General features: G+C 34.9%; 1 protein-coding gene across 2 annotated transcripts; it reads right to left on the bottom strand.

The window, feature by feature from the left end:
* Window positions 1-23106, bottom strand: Naa50 (N-alpha-acetyltransferase 50, NatE catalytic subunit). 2 transcript variants are annotated; one of them, XM_076868138.2, is made up of 5 exons: window positions 22800-23106; window positions 3227-3363; window positions 2714-2833; window positions 2278-2344; window positions 1-373 (listed from the first exon to the last, which is right to left on the bottom strand). In XM_076868138.2, exons 1-5 carry the CDS (start codon window positions 22805-22807, stop codon window positions 196-198), a joined length of 510 nt encoding a protein of 169 aa, XP_076724253.2. In that variant the 5' UTR covers window positions 22808-23106; the 3' UTR covers window positions 1-195. The 2 variants fall into 2 exon arrangements, with proteins under 2 accessions (XP_076724253.2, XP_076724254.2); XM_076868139.2 differs by having other exon boundaries at window positions 3227-3360.
* Window positions 23107-23375: the final 269 nt, after the last annotated feature.

Raw genomic sequence — 23375 nt, 5'->3', positions numbered from 1 at the left:
TAAAACAATCCAAACATGATTATTTTTAAAAGTCCTTGAAAGTATTAAAACTTCTAGAGGAAGAAAAGAAATGAAGAAAAAAAGGAACAAGGAGAGAGGAAAACTTAGGAAAGGCGGGGGACAGGGGCAGGGAATCAATGGGCCTCTCTTTTATTTGGCGACAAGCAAGTGCAAGAAAGTTCATTTGTAATTTGTTCAGTTGTCTGTTTTCTGCGCATCTGCATTCTGACCAGAAGGGACTTTGAGGTTTTTCTGAAGCACATGAGCATCTGCAGGCTCTATTCTCTTATAGTAGTTCTTCTTTGTCTCAATAATCTCAAAGCCAAACTTCCTGTAGAAGTCAATTGCTGACTCATTGCTGATCTGAACGTGCCTGAGATATAAAAGGTTATAAAGAAAGTAAATTAAAGTTTCATCAGCTTTTAAGTATTCTCCACACAGAGCTTCAACTTTGAATTAGAATATTATTTTTTTGTACATTTTCTTTACAATCACAATCAACTAATATTATCAATTACCACTAATTGATGATTTTTTATTTTTAACTGAATTATTCCATTCAAAAGACGTGGCTAGGAGAAGGCTCGGTAAGAATATTTAGTCTCACAGTTAACAAAGGGAAAACTAGCCCTACTTTTGCCAGTAAGGGGAAAAAAAAAGATTCCTGTAATTAAACATGGATTAAATAGCTGGGTGTGGTGGTACACAACTATAATCCCAGCTATTCCAGAGGCTGACGCAGGAAGATCAGAAGTTCAAGTCGAGTCTCAGCAATTTAATGAGACCCTCAGTAATTTAGTGACATGCTGTCTCTAAATAAATTTAAAAAAAAAAAAAAATTGGAGATGTAGCTCAGTGACAAAGTGCTCCTGGTTTCAATCTCCAATACAAAAAAGAAACTAAAGGTGGGGTGGGGTTTAGATAACCATAGGCAGGAATTAGAGGCCATACAGACAAAAGCAGAAAAATAATGATAAAAACCTTAAAAACTAGGATCTCAAATCTGTTGTCTTCCTTTGAAATGAAAGACAACATGTTGAATTTTGGGGAGGGGGGTGGTCGCAGGGGATGGGGGCGCATTAGGACCTAGCTAAGTGCTGAGGTTGGTCTTCAAATCCTCCTGCCTTGGCGTCCCAAATTTTCTAGGATTATGTGTGCCACTGCTCCCAGCAAAAACAACATCAACAACAAAAAAAATAAGAAATTAGAGCTTTCTCAAATACTCTTCAAAATAATACCATATTATTTAATATCTGCCATCACCAAACTGAATTACAATTATAAACATCCAGTAATAATCTTAGTCTTGTTCTTAATCTGCAGCCTTTTAAGAGTCAAATATAACCTCAGAATTACCTCTGATTTTGATTTTTTTAAATTGTAGTATAAATGGGCATATCACTGATAACCTTGAATGAAACAGTACAAACAGCAAGGCATGAGAAAAATAATATTAATAATATGAATGGTTTTAAATCTGAACGAGTTTTAATCCTGACTTCATTTATATGACTTTGTAGTTCCCATCCCAATATAATGTAGCAATGTGTCTCAGATTCTTTATTTATTACTAAAACAAACCAAATAAACACTATATCAAGTAGTCCAGTGCGGTGATGCACTGCTAGCCTGTAATCCCAGCATTTTGGGAGGCTGAGGCAGGAGGATCACAAGTTCAAAGCCAATTTTAGTAATTTGATAAGGCCCTAAGCAGCTCAGCAAGATCCTGTCTCAAAATAAAAAATAATAAAAAAAAAAAGGGCTAGGGATGTGGCTCAGTGGTTAAGCACCCCTGGTACCAAATAAATAAACAACAACAAAGCATTGTTACAACTACAGCAGGCCCCATCACATTCCTGGGTTCTGCTTCTACAGATTAACATATTAGGAAAGAAAATTGCATCTGAATGAACAGGTACACTGTATTTTTCCTTGTCATTCCCTAAACAATACAGTACAATAATAAATGTACACAGCATTTACATTATATTAAATATTATAAGTAATCTAATTGGATTTCATACGGGAGGATATCTGTAGGTCTTACGTAAATACGCTGCCATTTTATACAGAGGCTTGAATCACTAATATTTTGGTATCTATGAGGGGGACCAGTGGGGCGTGTCCTAGAAGCAATGTTATAGAGGTACTGTACAACAATTATTCCATGGTATTTTTTTAAGATACAGTAAGTGATTTGATTTTAAAATTTCTAGTAATGATTTTTATTGAAATTTAAACTTTTGAGATAAGAACATTAAATATTATTTTACTTACAGATAGATGTTGTCAAAAGTGCCATCTTTTTCACAGATGTTTAGGACGTGATTTAACATTTTAGTTCCTGTTAATAATACAAACAACAAATAAGTAACCTTAAAAAGCAACCTTTAAATTCTATACCTATTTGCCAACTGAACTACTTACTGAGACCTAATAAAATTTAAGAGGTAACATTAGACACTAAGAGATAAATATAGAACAATTTTTTATACAAATATTTACAGATAGATATTTTTTAAATGGGGGAAAATTAGACAAATCCATGGAGGGTTTTTCAATTGAATTATGTTAGTAAACACTAGTTATTGTCACTTTATTTTATAAAAGAAATAAACTGACTTATTATATCAAAAAGATTTAACAAAGTACTTAGGCTTTGAAGGAGGGAGGGAAAGTGGGAGGGAGGAAAAAAGAAGAAAGAATGAATTACCTATTCCTAGCCTTCTGTAAGGTGCAAGACATCCTAGTGTCATGATGTAAAGTCTCTTCTGATTCTGTGAATGATCCACCCTGCAGCATACTGCACCTACAGCAATATCATTGAAATAGGCTGCCATAGAAAATATAAAGACATAAAGTTCAATAGACAAAACAACACATTTAATCATTTCTTCTAAGAGACTAAGTTGTTATTATAAGCATTAAATTTTAATTAGCTATCCTATGAATATCAATGGCTTCAAAAACCTCTTACATTTGTCTCAGAAGGCTGTAAAGCTAAATCATTGGTAACATACAGGCAAACACTAAGTAAAAAAGAATACTTTGTGATTCCATTTAAAATTCAAATATTCTATATTTATTTTAGAACCTGAACCACTCCATTAACCTCACTTGTAAAATTAAAAGACAAATTAGTTAAGTCTTCTTGCTCTAATAGTAACAGGTAAAGTTCAAAACTACAAATTTAAAAACAGAAATAAGGAAAAAAGCCATATCTTACCAAGTTTTGCTAGCTCGCCAACCTCCAGCACATCCTTGTAGAACTTGTCATTGTAGCTGACTGGAAAAATGACCTGGTTCAATCTCTTCAACTGTTTAATATTGTGTGGTGTTACATCTCCCAACTCGATCCGGCTACTGGAACAAACCAATATGTACTCAATAAAATATAATTAGTTTCTCATTCATAACGATAACATATTAAATGGGTATCAAGTTTTTTTCCATGATCGACAAATCCAACATTTTCATAATGACTTCATATTCCTAAAACTATTACCATTTAAGCAAACATGGCCAGATATTCAATACCAATTTTGCTAGTAACTTTCATACAAGGGACAAATATAGTATGCAACTATTAAGAAAGTCAGAATAATATCTTACAATGAACAGGAAAGATTTCCTTGTAGTTTACTATTCAAAAAAAAGATACAACTATTGATCAAAAAGAATGATGACACCTAATATTAGCAAGAGAAGTAGCAAATGGTATTCTTAAACCTTGCAGATGGTAAATATACAGTATCTCTTGAGAAAAAATCTAGTATAATGTACTGAAATAAGTAATCCTACTTCTAACATTTATCCCAAGAAAATAATTTGTGTAATAATTATGTGCCTATTAATTGAGAATAGTGGCCCTCCTGGGGCCACCTACTTCAAAGTCACAGTGGTGGTACTCAAAATTTACATTCTTGGACATCTCACCCCCACTTTCAGGACCAGAATCTCTGGAAACAGAATCTACATTTTGAAAAACACAAGTTTGAAAATTATCTATCAAGAATTGGGTCCATTCTTGCCCACCCCCGCCAGAGTTTTGTTTCTATTTTTCACACATGAATAAATCCTACTTCTTTCACTCTTGGGGTGAAAAATGCCATAGTAGCATTTCTACAAAAACTATGTAATCAAAAGAACTGATTCCATGGAAAAAGGGATTAAAACTAAGAAGTTTCATACAGTAACCAAGTTATTTTGCCTATAAAGCTGCTAGTTTCAGATTATAAAGGCATTCGAATCTAACAGCAATAAATTGCAAACAAGTATGCTTATTAATCATTTGTATCACATTTGGGGTGTGTTGGGCAAATGACTCAACAAGAATGTCTACATTCTACCATACTTAGAATAGTAAAAAGGAAAAAACAAAGATAAAAAAAGTGTTTACTGATAATGAGACAGATTAAAGTTAAGCATGCTATATCCAAATTTCTGGCACAGAAATATGTTGTAATATAATTTTGTGGAGAAAAAAGTACATTCCACCTATATATTCAATACTCCCAATTTTTGTTAATATCTACAGAAAAATATCTGAAAAGGATATTTTTAAATATATAGCACAAACTATAGGCAATTAAAAAAAGCTTTCTGAAGCATTAAAACTTAGATAATAAAAGCATTAAACCTTGTTTTTTTTTTTTTTCTTTTTGTATCAGGGATTTAATTTAACTCAGGAGCATTTAATCACTGAGCTACATCCCTAGCCCTTTTTTGTATTTTATTTGGAGAAAGGGTCTCACTAAGTTGCTTAGGGCCTTGATAAATTGCTGAGATTATAGGCACGTGCCACCACATGTGGAGCTTGTGGCTAAGCTCCGTTCTTTTCTTTTTTTAATGTGGTACAGAGGATGGAACCCATGCTAGGCAAGCGCTCTATCACTGAGCTACAATCCCAGTCCCAAACCCTGTTGTTAAGGATAATTATAATTATAGATCACAACAGGATAACCCAACAAAAGAAATGTGTAAAGTTTATTTTTTTAGATAGAAGTCAATATGCTACACTTTTTTCTTATGCTAGAATTCTCTAAGAAGTATATCACTCTGTAGTGCCCTATATGAAAAACATTCTCTTGCTAAAAAAAAAATTTCACAAAGAAACTCAATCTTCTACTTAAGTACTCTGTATCCAGAACTCAAAAGATAGTGTAAAGTATCCTTCCTGTCATGTGACCTTCAGTCTTCGTGCCTCAATTATTTAATTTTTATTCCACTATTATGTATTACTAACAGCAACTCAATCACACTTACATATATTGTTTTCTTAAAATATAAGCACAAAACTTTTCTTAGCAGTCACAGTGATTTTTTTTAAATTTCTCTTCCATTTTCTGGTCATACAAATAAATATGGTATTCTCCAAAGTATCTGACAACTGCATTGAATTCCCTGTGTAAGATTCACCTCATTCATAACAACTTCTCCTCTTCATTGAAGCATAGCTTGTTTTTTTCTTTTTTAAAACTGAAGTAAATTAGGGCTGGGGTTATGGCTCAGTAGTAGAGCGCTTGTCTAGCACATACAAGGCCCTAGGTTCAATCCTCAGCACCACATTAAAAAAAAACAAAAAACTGAAGTAAATTACATTTGTCCCAAACCCTTTCTTAACTGAAATCCACTGGGCTTACTGCCTTGCTGTCTACCATTCTTATTTAAAATATTCTGCAGATACTGATATCATGTAAAATATAGGATTCCACTAAATAAGGAGATCACATCTTACCTATACCATCTTCTCTTTAACTTCCCATAGTGCCACAAATTGGGTACAGTAATTTATTTTGCATACAATATAGCTTCTCTTGATTATATTCAGAGATATCACTTAAACTACTCCACTGCATTTTCTTAAAATAAAAGTCTTAGCCTCTGTATTTTAAAAGTGACTGAAAAATACATTAAGTTTAAATTTAAACAATAATGAGTAACTAAAGAACTTAGGAACTCAAGCTTCTAAATGATAAGTGAAAAGACTATAGTTTTTAAAATTTGAAGAATGACCTCTTGGCAGTTATCAGGTTTCAAGTATATTTATAATTTTCTGAAGGATAATAACCAGGTACTTGACTTCATACACGAGGAAAAAGGTGATTACAGGGCATGTCCTAGATTGAATAAAAGTACTAAAAAAAAAAAAAGTTTTCATTAGGCTTGGCAGATCAAGCCTATATTGAAGAAACAAAACTGAATCATTACAGTAGAGCAGCTTAATCTTTCCTTGCTTAATTTTTTACAAGTCTTGTATTTTTTTTTAGGTGCATAATCATAGAAATGACTTAGGAAGTGAAACTATTCTGAGGAACAAGACCAGAAATAGTTTGTCACAGTCTCTCAGTATTTTTCTATATGCAAACATGTACTGTTTGGTAGCTGTCTGAAAAATTAATTAGATTCTTACTAGATGGTCAGAATATACTAGAAACAATTTCAAAGTGGTGACTAAAGGTACAACTGTCAGCAAAATTTAGCTTCAAATATAGTTTATTTTCATTAACATGATATGTCTAATTGAAATGGAATACTTCTGTAATCCTGATCACTTAGCTCCAAAATTATTTTAAGATGTGGATATTCTAAATATATCAGTAATATAATATCAACCTATAATTTAGCAAAGAACATGTGCAGTATTAAAGGCATAGGATAATTTCAACATAAGGGATATGTAGAAATGTCAAGAAAATGAGAATATCCCATGACTATAACAACCAAAAATAGAAGAGCTCCCAAAGTTTTCTGAAGTCCCAAATCTCTATTAGAAAATTAATATAAAAACACAGTTTCTACGAACTCAGTGAATTTAAACTTTTCTTAAGTTCTTATTGTGGGAAGAAGGTAAGATGTACAGTCTAAGGAGAAGGTAAAATAGTAACAAAATAGTAATGGTGTATTTCCAAAACTGTAGCCTGTTCAGTAAGGCTAAAATATAAATTATCCCATGGGTACATAAGAAAGCTGATGTTGAAACAATTCTACGAGGGCCCTGCACATATTTTTTCTTGGTGATTTTATTCATTTCTATGACTTTAATGCTGCCTACTTCCAAATTTGTCTGTAGCCTAAACTTCATTCCAGAATTCCAAAATCTGATTCAAAACAACTCTAGTAGACACCCCCCAAGTACATATACTGGAAACTAAATATACGGACCCTTCCCCCAAAATGTCTAACCTGCAGTTTTCCCCATTTTTGTTGGCGGCCTCTTCATCCTTGGCTGTCCTTGCCTTCTTTTAGTCTTTGTCCAAATGACATCTCAAGAAAGCTTACTTCAACATAAATGGTTTTCTTATAATCCTGACAGGCTTCCTTTGTTTTAAATAAAGATATATATATATATATACACACACACATATATATTTGTTAAATATATTTATTAATATACATTATATAAAATATATTTATTAAATTATATTTAGTTGAAGTTGGACACAATATCTTTATTTTATTTATTTATTTTTTATGTGGTGCTGAGGATTGAACCCAAGGCCTTGCATGTGCTAGGTGAGAGCTCTACTGCCAAGTCACAACCCCCATCCTTGACAGGCTTTCTTATCAGGATTAAGTTGGCTTCAAAGTTTGGAATTGTTCCTTCTTTTTTAGCTTTGCTCATATTTGCTTCAGGTATTTTCAGGTTGTTAGTAGGAATGTTAAGTACTCAGGACTGTTATAAACTGTTGATAACTTGACGTCTGTATAATTCTGAAATAGCCTTCATTTTCACTGATGATACTTCTCATTTTGTCTGCTTTATTTATCACATAGACACAGTTTTCACCTAATCAATGAAGAATGGTGTATCTTCTAGCAATTAAAAAAAATTTTTTTTAAACTTCCCCAAATCCTTAAAGTGCCTTGTAAGCAGCAGCACTTATATAGTTCAAGAATTCGAGGCCAATCTGTTCTACACATTGGGACTCTATCTATTAATAAATTAAAAAGTAAAAATAAAAAATAAAATTTCTTGTAAACAATACACACTCAAGTCCTACTCCTTTCATCTGACAATTAGAGTATCTAGTCCAGTCAAACTCTCAATGCAATAATTAATTCAATCAATCCAAGTCCACCAGCTGGCAATTTTTTTGTACCAACTATTAGTCGTTTTTTATTTTCCACTTTTTTTTGGCATAGGGGAATCAATTTTCTCTTGGCTTTTTTAAACTTTAAATTCACTCTTTTGAGTGTATAGCTCTGAGTTTTGACAAATATGTAAAATCATGTAACCACTATTATACACATACATATAATCATGTAGTGAAATATATAATAGTTCTTCTACCCTAAGAACCTCCTACATATAACCATACCACTCCCAGGCAACCACTAATCTGTTTTTTATAATTTTGCCTTCGAGAATGTGACAAAAATTGAATCACAAAATACACAGTGCTTGTTTAGCTTTTCATTCAGCATAATTCCTGATACAACAGTGTATTCCATCCTTGTCAATGTTGAGTAGTATTTCATTTTATAGACAGATGTATCATACTTTGTCACTGCTATGCTACAGATTGGACCCAGGGCCCCTCACATACACAGAACTACCTTCCTACCTTTATCCTCTAGTTGAAGAGCATTATGAGTTGTTTATAAGTTTTGAAGATTATAAAGTTCCATTAACATTTGCAAATAGGTTTTTCGTGGATGTGTTTTCATTTCTTTTAGTAAATACCAAGGAGTGGGAATGCTAAATTATAGGTAAGTACATGAGAATTCCAGTTGTTCTGTATTCTCACCAACACTGGGTATTGTCAACTTTAAACTTTATGCTGCTCTCATTAGTGGGTTAAGACATCTCATTGTGGTTTTTATTTATGTCCCTATATAACAAATGATATTGAATATCTTCTCATGTACTTATTTTTTACCATGTCTTCCTTGGTTAAGTTTATGTTCAAATCTTCTGCCCATTTCTAAAAAAACTTAGTTTTTGTAAGCATCTTGTCCTCAATAAGTTATAGCTGCATACATATTCTCTCTGAGTCATGTCGCAAAAAATTTTTTTCAGTCTGTGGCTTTTTTCATTTTCCTAATTTTTTTAAAAATTATTTTTTAGTCGTAGTTGAACACGATATCTTTATTTTATTTATTTTTATGTGGTGCTGAGGATCAAACCCGGGGCCTCACACGTGCTAAGTGAGCACTCTACCACTGAGCCACAATCCCAGCCCCAATTTTCCTGTATTTTATGGAGTAGGAGCTTTACATTTTGGTTGAATGTCTTTTGGGAAATACTTCTCAGGGTCTTACCTAAGAAATTTTTGCTTAACTAAAGGTCAGATTATTTGATTAGTTACAAAGATATGCAACTATCAACCTCAATTCAGCTTTGGAAGTGCTTATACGGTCAATCCTCTTTCCTACTCACAGTCAGCCACAATGTACAGTTTCTCTTAGTACAGATTTGCTGTTCCTGGACGTTTCCAACATGAAATCACATAATAATGTTATCTTTTACACTAGACTTCTTTCCTGTTGCATAACATTTAAGGTTTCCCCATGTTGTAGTACATTAGAAGCTCAATACTTTTATTTCATTGTGGTATGGATATATATAACGTTTTGCTTATCTCTTCACCAGTTGATGAGCATCTGACCAATGTGTACTTACTAGCTATTATAAATAAAGTTGCTAAGAATTTTGTATACAAGTCTTTGTACAGGTATATGCCTTAATTTTTTTCCTGAAAGTGGGATTGTGGGCTGGATAGAAGGTATGGTTTTTAAGAAACTACTTACTAAAGTATAATAATGGCTCTCAAAGGATAACCATTTCCTAATCCAATGTAATATACATTATTTTACATGGAAAAAATGTATTTTGTAGATTAAGACCTTGATATATGAAAATTAACCAAGATTATCCAAATGGGTCCAAAGTCCTTAAGAACCAGAGATGAAGCCGGGCCCCACAACCCACAATCCTGAATCTCAGGATTCAGGCAGCTGAGGCAGGAGGATTACAAGTTCACAAAGCCAGCTTCAGCAAAAACGAGATACTAAGCAACTCAGTAAGACCCTATCTCTAAAACAAAAATAGGTCTGGGGATGTGGCACAGGTTGAGGTGCCCCCGAGTTCAATCCCCAATATCAAAACAACAACAACAACACCCCCCCCCCCAAAAAAGAAATAGAGATGACAACAGAGCACAGCAAAGAATTCTTATGATGGCACACTGCTAGATTTGAGACGAAGAAAGAGCTTTGAGTCAAGGAATCTAGCTGCCCTTGTGGAAGCTGGAAAAGGCAAGGAAATGGATTCTCCTCTAGAGCCTTTAGAAGAAATACAATCCTGCTATAAGAGTTTGATAGAAAGAATTCTTCTAGTCTTTTTTTAGCTTCTAGTGGCCCTATATATTTCTTGGTTCAAGGTAGTGTTTGTTTCCACCTTCACATGGGTCTTCACTGAGTCTGTGTCCTTTCTTATTCTTAGACACTTGGTCAATGGATTCACAACCCACTCTAATCTAGTATGACCTTGACTTAATTTTATCTTTAAAGACTATATTTCTAAATAAGGTCATAGGCTGAGAATCTGGGTTGATTTGAATATTTGATGGTAACTTTTAAATCACTAGATCTGCCAACACCTTTACTTTTAGCCCAGTGAAGCCCATTTCAGACATTTGACTTCAAGAACTGTAAGACAATAAATCTGTGTTACTTTAAGCCCTGAAGTTTGAATTGTTTCAGCAACAACAGAAAACTAATATACCACTTAAACGTTTACAAAATGGCTTCACAACTTATATTCTCACCAGTAATGTATTGGGGTTATAAACCCCCAAGTTTTCCTACATTATTTTTTTTTATTACCTGTTTCCAGTCATTCTAGCAATGTGATGTGATACCTCACTGGACACGCATTACTCTAATCATTACTGACACTGGGAATCTTTCTGTATGGTTACCAGTCATTTGTATATTTTTGGTGAAATGTTTAAGTTTTTTGCCGATGGCATAGACCTGGGATTAAACCTAGGATTTTGACAATGACTCAATTCATAAGAAATTGAATTGTCTGTCTTAAGTGAGTTAAAATATATATTCTGGACATAAGTCCTATATCAAAATTATAATTTTCAACTCCTCTGTTCCAATTGTGGCTTGTCTTTTCATTTTCTTAGCTGTATACCATAATAACCTAAGATGATAGTAATTGAAAAAACGGAGGATTTTCTGCAACATCTTTGCAATCTATCTGTAAATCTAAAACAAGTTTTTAAAAAATTTTTTACACAATACCTTTATTTTATTTACTTTTATTTATAAATAAGTCATAAGTTTTAAACTGTGCATCATCCTAATTAGCGAGATAAAAGTCTTGTGCCTTTTCACTCAGTCTCATCTGGGATGTGAGTCATCCTTCTGTCCAAATTTCTTACACAATACATTTATTTTATTAACACAGTGATGAGGATCAAAACCAGTGCCTTACACATGCTAGGCAATTGTTCTACCACTGAGCTACAACCCCAGTCCAACAAGTTTATTTTTATTTTATTTTTTTTAAAAGGATGATGAGGCATTTCAGCCAAAAGCAATCGTGGAGTGTAGGAATTTGATGTAAATAAATCTATTAAAAGGACACTTATAAGACAGGAAACTACAAATTAATAGTATTAATCATATTACTATTGTAATTATGTTAGAAAAAAAAACTTTTCTATTCAAGATTCATACTGAACTATTTAGAGGTACAGTGAGATAGTAGGTGTAGGACTTCCTTTCAAGTGTTCCAGCTGAAAAGGAAAGTAAGGGTCAAAGATGAAACAACATGGGAATCGACCCTACTACTTTCTAGAATTGAAAGATGTTGTTTATTGTCTGTTTACTTTTATATGTGTGAAAATTTCCATTAAAATAACAAAGAAATACAAACACCACTCATTAAATAAAGCACAAGATATAGAACTTTGAAGTTAGGTTTTGTATCAACTTGGTGAGGAAAGAACAGACATGTTATTGGTGATATGAAAACTCATTAAAAAAAAAAAAAACACTTGATGCCTCATTTATTCTTTACTGTTTAAAAGACAAGCAAAAGGAGGCAAGAACTTCAAATTTTAAACAAATAGTAACTTCTCAATCTCTAGCTGTACCAAGCTTTCACTTTGTGGGAGAAGCTGAGTAAGAGAATGAGTCTTCCATTTAGGTACAGATCTCCCTTCCAAATACCTAAACCAAACATCTGAGATATGTATATATACTGATGTATGTACATATGCGTATGTGTGTGAGGGGATATGTGTATGTAAATATATATATATATATATATATATATATATATATATATATATATATATATATATATTCTCCTAAGGTGCTGTGGATGGAATCTGGGGTCTCCACTGGGCCCTAACCCCAGTCTCTAGACATATTTAAAACAGGAAAAAGAACACAAAAAACTTGTTACATGTCTAAGACATGAGAGTATGAGATTCAGTTACATATTTTTCATTAGATTAGTGTCAAACACTCTAAAGGGAATACATTTAGACTTTTTATATGAAAGAATACCTCTTTATACATTACTTTTATAGTTTTTTCCTTGAATACAGAACAGATATACCATAAAGAACATGTCAGTTTTAGGGGTACAACAGTAACCTATAAAGATGTTGGGAAAAAATTTTCTAGAGTAGGAGAAAAATCCTGGAGAAGCAGTATCACAAAATCCAAGAATAGATTCCTAACCTGTGCATATATAATAACCTTGCTCAAAATTCACAGTGCAAAGTTCCATCTTAGAATTTACTTTTGTAATAAATCTTGTTACATAAACCATCCATTTTAACACCCACTTAAATTATAGTAGTCCTCCCTTACCTTAGGTTTTGCTTTCTATAATTTCAGTTGCCTCAGTCTGAAAACATTAAGTGGAAAATCGCAGAAATAAACAAGTTATACGTTTTAAACTGTGCATCATCCTAATTAGTGAGATAAAAGTCCTGTGCCTTTTCACTCAGTCTCATCTGGGATGTGAGTCATCCTTCTGTCCAATGTATCTGCACTATATAGGCTACCTGCCAGTTAATTCTTAGTAGCCATCTTGTTATCGGATCCCAGTACTGCAGTGCTTGTGTTCAAATAACCCTTTCTTAGTAGCCTAATAATTCATCACAAGGACTATCATTCATGTCACTTTATCTCATCATGTAGTCAATGTATCATCTCATGTCACAGAAGAAGGGTGATTATAGTACATTAGGATATTTTGAGAAGACTACATGCACAAGCTAGGTGCACTGGAGCACACCTGTAATCCCAGCAGCTAGGGAGGCTGAGGTAGGAGGATGGTGAGTTTAAAGCCAGCCTCAGCAACAGTGAGGCACAAAGCAACTCAGTGAGACCCTGAATCTAAATAAATACAAAAAAGGGCTGGAGATGAGTACACCTGAGTTCAATCCCTGGTGCCCCCCCAAAATAAATAAAAATTAAATAAAAAAATTTAAAAGTCCATATGCACAATTTTTATACTATTGTTAAAATTCTTGTTTTATTATTACTTTATTATTATGCCTAATTCATAAATTAAGCTTTACCATAGGTATGTACTACATAGGCATAAAATAGTATATATCAGGTTCAATACTTTCTGTGGTTTCAGGTCATTCACTGGGGTCTTGGAACATATACCCCGGGGATAAATGAGAACTACTTTAAGAAAAAACGTCCCTTATGTGTGATTTACAAAGCTGAGGAATCAGTACCAGTAATAAAGGCTATGTATGTCCAATGTATCTGCACTATATAGGCTACGGTGGCCATGACAAAAAGAATTAGAATAGGTCAATGGAAAAAGTATGCTATATGAGTAGAGTAAATTTGACTTCAAATATTAATTATTTCCCCTAGTCAATTAGCACAGAATGCTACACTATAGTTCCAATTTATGTGTAAACGCAATTTATGTGTAAGAGGACCTGTGATTCAAATTCAAATCTGTTTGTCCCTGCAATGTGGGATTAAAAATGTACAATGATGGTTTGCCTTCTGAAAAGAGTTCAAGTTAACATGGTAGACCATTTATCAGTAGTTTAAGACTTCTATTCTGTACATAAACCTGAAAGTTTGCCTAAAAGCCGAATCAGTCAAATGATCACAGCTACTGACCCACAGTTTTTCTTTTTTGATTTTTAAATTAAGTTGGATGCTAAAACTTAAATGAGGATTTTACATAAAGCCTAAATTTGCAATTTCTCATTTTACTCATGTACATTACCAGCTCGTTCCTACTGGCATGGGAGTTTACAACTCTTAGAAAACTGAAGACAGCAATTACTAAAGGAACTAAAATATCTTAGCTCAAGTAAATTCATGTGACATTATTTTTTTCTTGATTTCAAAGCTATAACTATCAAATCCCAAGTCATCTTCATATAGAAATTCTTATACTATGGATCCAACTGCAGGCAGACTGACAGAAACAAGAAAGAGCAACTACAATGGCACTCAGAATTCTCAATTAAGTCCTCAGATCCGAAATAACTGTATACATTTACACAGCCTATTAGCTAGTAATTTGTGTCAGCATAAGATTAGTCTGTTATTCAGTCAAATCTTATAACCATAATCTTTGGGATTAGAATATGGAAATAGGAAACTTTTATTTTTGGTTTAGTAAACAAGCTAAGTGACAAAATGAGATAATGTCTCCCCACGTTTAGCACAGCAACATAAACCATAGCAAGCACTCGAATGTTCTGAGTGTCAATCATGCCAATGAATGCGAATTCAGTGGCATTATACTGAAAGGCCACAAGATGGGGATGATTCCACAAAAGTGGGTTTCTGTGCAAAGTATGACTTTTAAAATTATATAGTAAAAAGTGAAAATAAAAAAGCAAGCTCAAAACCTGTTTATGCTATCAATGGGTATAGCATACCTTGGCACAAAATTTTAACTATACGGTCACTTCTTGCACTCTTTGACCAGAAAAAACTTGCAAACCATTGGGTCTATTCCCCTTTCATTTTACAGATGATAAAACCAAAGCCCTGAGAGACAAATAAAATCTGTAGTTTTATAGACAGTTATCAATAAAGCCAGAATCAGGCCTAGGTCTAGGAATTTCCATTTTTGTACAAGATCAGTCATATCATGTTCCCTCAAAGGAGTCATCAATTCTCAAAGTGTGTGTATTGGGGAGAGGCAGGTAAGAGGTGTTAATCTTATGTGTAATGATAATGGTGCAGTTGTATAAAACTCAAAGTTTGTCTACTAGCAAGAATCAGATTATGACCATGGTCCTCGGAATAAAAAATTTCGAACAGGTAGATAATTTTTTCTTAGCTGCCAGTAATCTTGTTCTAAACTCTTGCTTTCAGTAATTACATGAAAGGGTTAACTCCTCTAGAGAATTTCTTCTTCCACAGAAAAGCCGGTTCAAAATTTCTCAAAGCACAGCTTAAATACTAACTGCTCATGGTGCCTTAACCTGTCTCCCCAGTCTTCGACCCATAAAAAATTTATTACTGCTTCTGCCTTTCCAGGACACATTTCAGTATTCCATAAGCATTTATTTTTATACTTTGTCTTTTCTTCTAAACTATAAGATTTAGAGCAAGTCCCCAAATATTTCAAGGAATTACTAAATTATTTTCAGTAAATACAAGAACTCTAGCCCTTAATATTAACTGGTCAGACTCTTATCATCTCATCTAGATTTCAGAGTAGGGTTTCTCAATTTCAATATAACTGACACTTCAGGCTAGATAATTCTTGAGTGGGAGAAGACTTTCCTGTGCATTGTCAGATGTTTAGCAGCATCCCTAGCTATTAGGTGCCAAAACTCTTCAACCATTTATCAATAATTAGGGAGGAGTGTAAGAGGAGAGGTTTGCTCCTGGTAGAGAATCATTGTTCTACAGATTTAGCAGCATCAAAAAAGTGGTAGTATGGGGGTTGGGGTTGTGATTCAGCGGCACAGCACTCACCTAGTGGCTCTGGGTTCATTCCTCAGTACCACATAAAAATAATAAAATAAAGGTACTGAGTCCAACTACAACTAAAAAATAAATATTAAAAATACTTATTTTTTCATATAACAGTTAAAAAATAAGACTAATATACTCCATATCTATACATGCATAAATCTTTAAACAAAAACAAAAAAGTGGTAGTGGGTGAACTGCTTTCCTGTTTGTTAAACTGCAAGAATTAGAGGTGTAAAAAAAAAAAAAAAAAACCCTCAGAAATTATTTGGTTAATTGCTAATGCTAAATACACACATGGACACAATGTACTCAAGGCCTTTACCTAAAAAGAATAAATTACTCTGTGAAAAAAATTTCCATTATCATCCACATATTAAATTAGAACTCCTTCTGAGTTATGGTTTTACCTTTATTACCAAGTAAATGTTAATGTCTTTATTTCCAAATCTTAGCATCCAAAAATGTATTCCTTAATGCTTATTTGCACAGGAATCTCAAAATCAATTCAATCTACAAAAAATTAGAGCATCTACCTCTATTCATATCTGTTTTCATGAATAGCTCCATCATTCATCCAATATAGAAATTTAATTCTGATGTATCCTTATATCCTTTTATTAGTTTTGCTTCCTCAAATACCATCATAACCTATTCTTACACCCTTTCTCTTAGCATCATGATTCAGGCCATTATTTCAGCCTTAATTTTAAGAGCCTAATGAAGGAGAATAAGTCTAGCACCTAGGAGATAGCCATCACGATGCAATGAGAATAATCTTCCTAAAACACTACATCTCTGCTCAAAATCTTTCAATAACTGTTGGGGCTGAAATTGTAGCTCAGTGGTAGAATGCTTGCCTAGCATGTGTGGGTTCCCGCCTCAGCACCACTTTGAAACAAAGACTTTTATCACCTAGCTACAGCTACTGATCTAGTTTCTCCCTACCACCCTCAACAACTTTTGGTCACATAAAACTACTAAAAAATCCCAGAATCCACTAAGCTGTTTTTCATTCTTGGCTTATTTCTGCCTTTTTTTTTTTTTTTTTTTAACTAGAAGATTATAGATATCACATCATCTGTACAGGGATATTTTAATGATTATATGAAAATCCATTACTTGGCCCAGTAGGAATATCAGGTAGCAGTTAAAAAGAGAGTATCATGAGTGAAAAGGACAAGAACAGGCACAAAAGCAAATAAGAGAAAGTGGTTTAAAGAGTGCACTTCAAATATGACTCCAAGGCTTTATTTCTTGGTATCATAGAAAGTCAGTGCTAAACATCAGACATATATCATAGCAGTCATGGGTAGGTGTCAATAACAGCACCTTTTCCTGTAGTCTGAGAACTCATCAAAGCCATCAACACCTTAAATACCAACAGTAAATTAGAACTTGCACCTGAGTTAGAAACTTTGGTCATCATTGTTCAGGTTCAAGTCTTTCTTGTTAAAGAATGAAACCAAAACCCAGAGATCAAGAGTCTCATTATAATGACCCTACTTCTAACTATCATTTGCGGCACACTGAAATAAAACTTGGTGGCACTCTAGATAGGGCAGAGAGGTGGAAAGGGAAGGGAGGGGGCAAGGGGTTAGAAATGATGATGGAATGTGATGGACATTATTATCCAAAGTACATGTATGAAGACACAAATTAATGTGAATATACTTTGTATACTACCAGAGACATGAAAAATTGTGCTTTATAAGTGTAATAAGAATTATAATGCATTCCAGTCACATATAAATTTAAAAAAAGAAAAAAACAGAACAAAAGTTGGTGCCTTTTAGTTAAATGATGTTTGTATTACAATTAAGTTTCCCTTATATAATAAACTACATAGACTAGAAGGGGAAAAAAAATCCAAATATACCTTAGAATTTTCCTTCAGGCTATCTGGGTCAACTGACATCACTCTTTAACAAAAATTTACTAATCTGAATGTCTCAACCTCATTTTCTACAGTGTCTTTGACTGTTTTGTAATTTCAAGTCTGCGCAATCTGTATCCCAATTAAAAACAAGATGTTTTATAAACAAATAAGTCACAAAGATACATAAATACCAGTAACAGTAGAAAGTACCCCAACGTCACCAAGTAATGAAATTTTCAAAAATAAATAAATAAATTTATCCATGTATCACCTAATCAGCCAAGTAAAAGTAGAGTTAAGGTTATAAGAATATGTACTCAAAACACACTTGTGGGCTGGGGTTCAATGGTAGAATGCTTGCCTAGCATGTGAGGCCCTGGATTCGATCCTCAGCACCACATAAAAATAAATAACTAAAATAAAGGTATTGTGTCCATCTACAACAACAAAGTCAATATCACAATTGAAACAAAAATTTATAAAACTCTTGGTTGAAATGGTAGCCAACGTTTTCATCCATTTTCTTAAGTTTTTTGCAAATTTCCTTTCCCTTCTGAATCTGACCTTGGGAGAAAGAAAGGACATTCTCATAACAGGGCTAATAGTATATAACTCCTACTTTAGAAGGGCAACTGTATCAGAGCTTTAAAAAATGTTATTTTTTGATCCAAAAATTTTATTCCTAGGAAATTATCCAAGAGAAATAATTAAGGATGTTTGTCAAGTAGTTTTATGAACAAGCGTCCACTACAGCACTTAGGGGAATAAGACAAGAAGCCTCAGGACTTGAAAAACAAGGTTCTCCCTGAAGAACAACTTCAATAATAACAGGCAGAACAGAGGTTGCACTAGCTCAGGAAAGACAAATACACAATTCTGATTATGCTCCTCAAGATGACTGGAACACAAGACTTTAAACAAAAACTAGGAGTGGCATCAGAATACTTTCCCAGAGTATAAATAGCCATAAATCAACTATTGGCCCACAACTTGAAACATTTAGACATGTCTACCATCTGGGAACTATATTCTAAGGGAAGAGATCATGTTTTACACAACTTTGGTTTGTTTGTTTGTTTATTTTTGGTACTAGGAATTGAATGCAGGGGTGCTTTACTGCTGAACTACATCCCCAGTCCTTTTTACATTTAATTTTGAGAAAGGGCCTTGCCAAGTTGCGGAGATTGACCTGGAATTTGCCATCTTCCTGCCTAAGCTTTCAGAATCTCTGGGATTACAGGTGTATGTAACAGCTCACAACTTTGGTTTTAAGGGTCTAGCACAGCAATGTCCAATAGAAACATAATTTTAGTTACATACATACCCTTTTCCACAATAAGTTTTTGTAGCATACCTCAATTCAGATGTTAATTTTGCTGGGAAATCATTCATCTATAGTTACATTTCATGAAATCTAAATATACAAGGTGTGTCAAGCATTCTTAAAAATTGTCCAATAACTGAATTTTTAAATTTTGATTTGAAATTTTTAATTAAACTTTAAAAACTCAGTTACTCAGCCTCAAAAGACACATTTCAGCAACTCAATTGCCAACTGTTTCAGCTGCAACTATGATGGACTACTATTTTGCTATTGAGTTAGGGACTGAATTAATTGATAGAAAAAAATCATACTACTGAGGGCAACACAGGATTAGTCACCTGTGCACACAACTGTATAGACAGAAGGCATACTTCCTATTATACAATGATTCCATTCACAGATGTAAGCAACTGACTTTCCTATTATTTATAGTATAGTCGTACCTAATCACTAGACTAAAACAGATTTTATTTTAATTTTCTGTATTTCTTTTACACCAGGTTAGCACATTACAGATTTTTAAAAAAGTTCTTTTAAAGTCATTTTTTATATGAATGTATCTCAATACAGCAAAGGGAACATTAAAAAGTAAAGTATTTGTTAAAATTCAATCTCAACCAACAAACAACAAATTATTGATTTCACAGTAGCAAGAGTAAGAATTGCAGGTTTATAAAGTTATCAAATGCTACTTCAGCCTGACTGGCTCCCCGCCTCCCAAAAGAGCAATATAATCTTATTGACACATGGCAAAGATCACTAATTGTGTTTATGGCCCAATGATTTTTCTCTCTCTCACACTCACACACACACACACACACACACACACACACACACACACGTATGTATGCATGCATGTATATACACATCCTATGTAACCAATATCCAGATAAAGAGAATATTTCCAGCACCCCAGAAAACTCCCTGTGCCCTTTCCTAGTCCATACACTATCACTGGTAACTGTTACTCTAAATTCTCCAACACAGTTTCATCTCTGACTAAAGAATCTTATATTTTAATTTTATTCAAAATAGTTACTTTTTAGCTTTATTTTCTATTACATTAATATCCAATTACATTGCTGCCCCAGTCACAGCTATCTACAGTGTATTTCTTGCTTGACTATCATCTTCCCTAGTGAGGAATAACAAACAGATCAAAAATAACCAGTTTATGTTAGGCACAGTGGTCCACATTTGTAATCCCAGCAATTCACAGGAGGATCTCAAGTTCAAGGTCAGCCTGGGCAACTTAGGAAGACCCTGTCTTTAAAATAAAGGGGGTGGGGGTGGGCCTGGAACAGGGATGTAGCTCAGTGGTAAACATGAGAACAAGCACCACTGGATTCAATCCCCCAATAGAATCCCCCCACAAAATCATACAAATATATGCCAATACAACAGAATACTAACAGTAAAAATAGGAAGTAAAATCAGAAAATAAGTTTTAAAAAACTTAAACAACAGGCAACATAGGTAACGACGCACAATGTTTAAATACATTGATATGGAGTTGGGAATCCTACAGTTTCCCATTTCCAGATATTTCTATTTAACTTACTGTCTTGTTAGATCAATATATAATAAAATATGTAGCAAATTAAGTTTCATACAAAAACCATATAATCAAGATCACTATTTCCCATAGGCCTTTCAAAATCAAGAGTTAAAAGACTGACTACATTGCACGTAGTGATACAAGTTCTGAAACTCAAGGACTTCAACATCTTCTAAAGAATACAGTATATCTTAACTTCATTTCTTCAGCACCTTAATTATATACTAAGAAGCAACAACTTTTTTCAAGTCCCAACTTCCTGGGAGTGAGTGGGAATAAGGACCATTCCTGTGAAATCATCTTAAAATTTTTCATTCAAGAACATGATTCTAAGCTCCCAATCATAAGCAATAAGAACTGTGCGTAAGGACTCTTAATGCATGGCTACTGGCATAAATGACAGATTCAATAACTTTTCTCTAACACCGACCTCATTTCTAGAGATCTGCCTCCATCACATCACACTTAAACGTCCATTTAAAATAAAAAGAGTATAATAAAGAGTATACTGCTTCATGAGTATATTAATTCAAAGTAGAAACTGGCCCCATTTCTATTTCCAAGAGAATTACCAGAAAGACATTACACCCTATGGAAAATGAGCTAGATTAAAGGTTTTGGGTCAAAACATCCAGAACAATTTCTTGGATACTTGGCACAGTTTCAAAACTGGGAACTCTTCAGCCTCATTATTATTTTAAGAAAACACAATGAATATGTATTGAACATATGGAAAAAAATACCAAAAAAAATGAGTTAAGAGAGAGCACAGCATCTACACTCAAGTACTATCAGAAAACAAACAAAAAAAGAGACTCCCCAAATATGCTGAATCAAAGTAAAATAGCCCCAACTTCCTGGATCGCGACCCAATTGGGAAAAATAATTTCAACACATACAATTCAACACTGAAATGGATCTCCAGTATTTAAAGCAAATCAGAGTAAGAAAACATGCTACAGACCTAAAACCAAATAAATAAACTTCCTTGGAATCTCTTCTACACTTCAAACATAGAGATAATATTTAAACCTTAATTTTAGGCAGTATGAAGTTACTCCAAAAAGCGACTTACTTCATCTTCAAAAGAGCTGCTGAATAGTTTGAATAGTTTAAGTAACTTAAAGCATAATTATAATCCTTCAACCGATTTACGATAGTAAGAAAAAAAATTTTTTTTTCAGGCGTCTGAGAAAGCTTTTACAAGGTTCTGTTTCTTCCTCTGAGGATTATAAAGGCAAGCTCCCAAATACTCATTTAAGCAATTCTATAATGTAACTAATACTGTAACAGCATATAATTTAATGGCAAGAAGACATGTTATGCAAACGGAAACAGTTAAATCAAAATAATCCCTAATTTTATTCAAGAGAGAGAAAAAAAATCGAATCTTAACTTTGTCAACCATGCTGAAGAAAGCATAGTAACCCAGAATCCCCTCAAAAGCACTTAGGGGGCAATTACCAACTGCTGAAGCAATAGCTCCACCTATTGATTCACAATACTTCCTTAAACATTTTGGCACCCCAAGTCTACACTGTTTGAGCTCATTCCCCCTCCTCCACTCCCTCTGACCCAACCCAAATCTAGTTGAGTCACTAGCTCTTAATACTCATGCCCATGCTCTTTATTCCAATTCCTTCTCCCGCCAGAAGGTTCTGCACAGACCCCAAATGCGAATGAAACGGAAAGGTGTCAAAGACTGTAGTTCCAGTTGTTAAGCATGGATCTGGATAAGAGGACAACCTGACCACTGCACCAGAAATGGGCCGGAGGTGGCTCAGGCGTCCGCTCCGGGGTAAGAGCCCCAGGCGCCTCACAATAGTTTTTCCTTCTTGCCCCTACTCAGCCACACTTGTCCTCCGGACAAAATCCTAGGTTCACCACTCTTGCCACCGCTGGCCCTTCAGCCCGCCAACAGCCTTGGTCGCCTCCGCCTCCTCTAGGAACAGAGGGAAGAGAGAAGCCTGGAAATCTCCCTTCGCCCGGTCTTCGCCCTTAGTTTCTCCCCTTCGCAACACTCCCCCTACACGAGCCCGGGCCCCAACACCCTGCCCGCCGGGCCCTAGCAGGCTGCCCTTCCTCACCCTTTCATCTTCCCCGCCTGCTGAGGCCGTCGTTACCACCGCTATCAACGCCGTCGTCCTCGCCGCCCCAAGCTCTCGGCGCCCTCAGTTCGGGCCACTCAACCCCACAAGCCGGCCTCCTCGCCTAGGACACAGATCTGAAGGGGTGACGGAGGCCGCGAAAGTCGAGGGCGGCCCTGAGTCTTCGAAGGGGGCGGGGGTGTCTCCAGCAGCCGCGCTGGTGCCGCCGCTTCTTCACACGTGCACTCAGGGCACTCAGCTCCCGCCCGCCGCCGCCGCAAGCCAGACCCGCCGCCGTGCAGTGACCTTTAACCCCGCCCCCTCTGCGCGCCGGCGCGTCCACCGCCTCGTGCGCAGCCGCACTGCTAGCCTCTACGTTCTCTCTCCCCCACCCCCACTTCGGGACCTCCATCTTTTTCCTGGGCTTTGCCTCCGGGCGTTATGCTCCTCCTCCCATCTCTTACGACACTACTGGTGGGGCTAGCTTGGTAGGCCCTGGCGGTAAAATCCGGATTTTTCTGCCCCTCCTTCTTCTCTTCCACCTCAGCAAGATAAACCCTTCCCAACCCGTTTTTC

The sequence above is a fragment of the Callospermophilus lateralis genome, chromosome 10, assembly GCF_048772815.1.
Source record: "Callospermophilus lateralis isolate mCalLat2 chromosome 10, mCalLat2.hap1, whole genome shotgun sequence".
Taxonomy (NCBI): domain Eukaryota; kingdom Metazoa; phylum Chordata; class Mammalia; order Rodentia; family Sciuridae; genus Callospermophilus; species Callospermophilus lateralis.
Note: the sequence above shows the minus strand (reverse complement) of the source record. Positions and strands in the feature narration are given on the sequence as shown.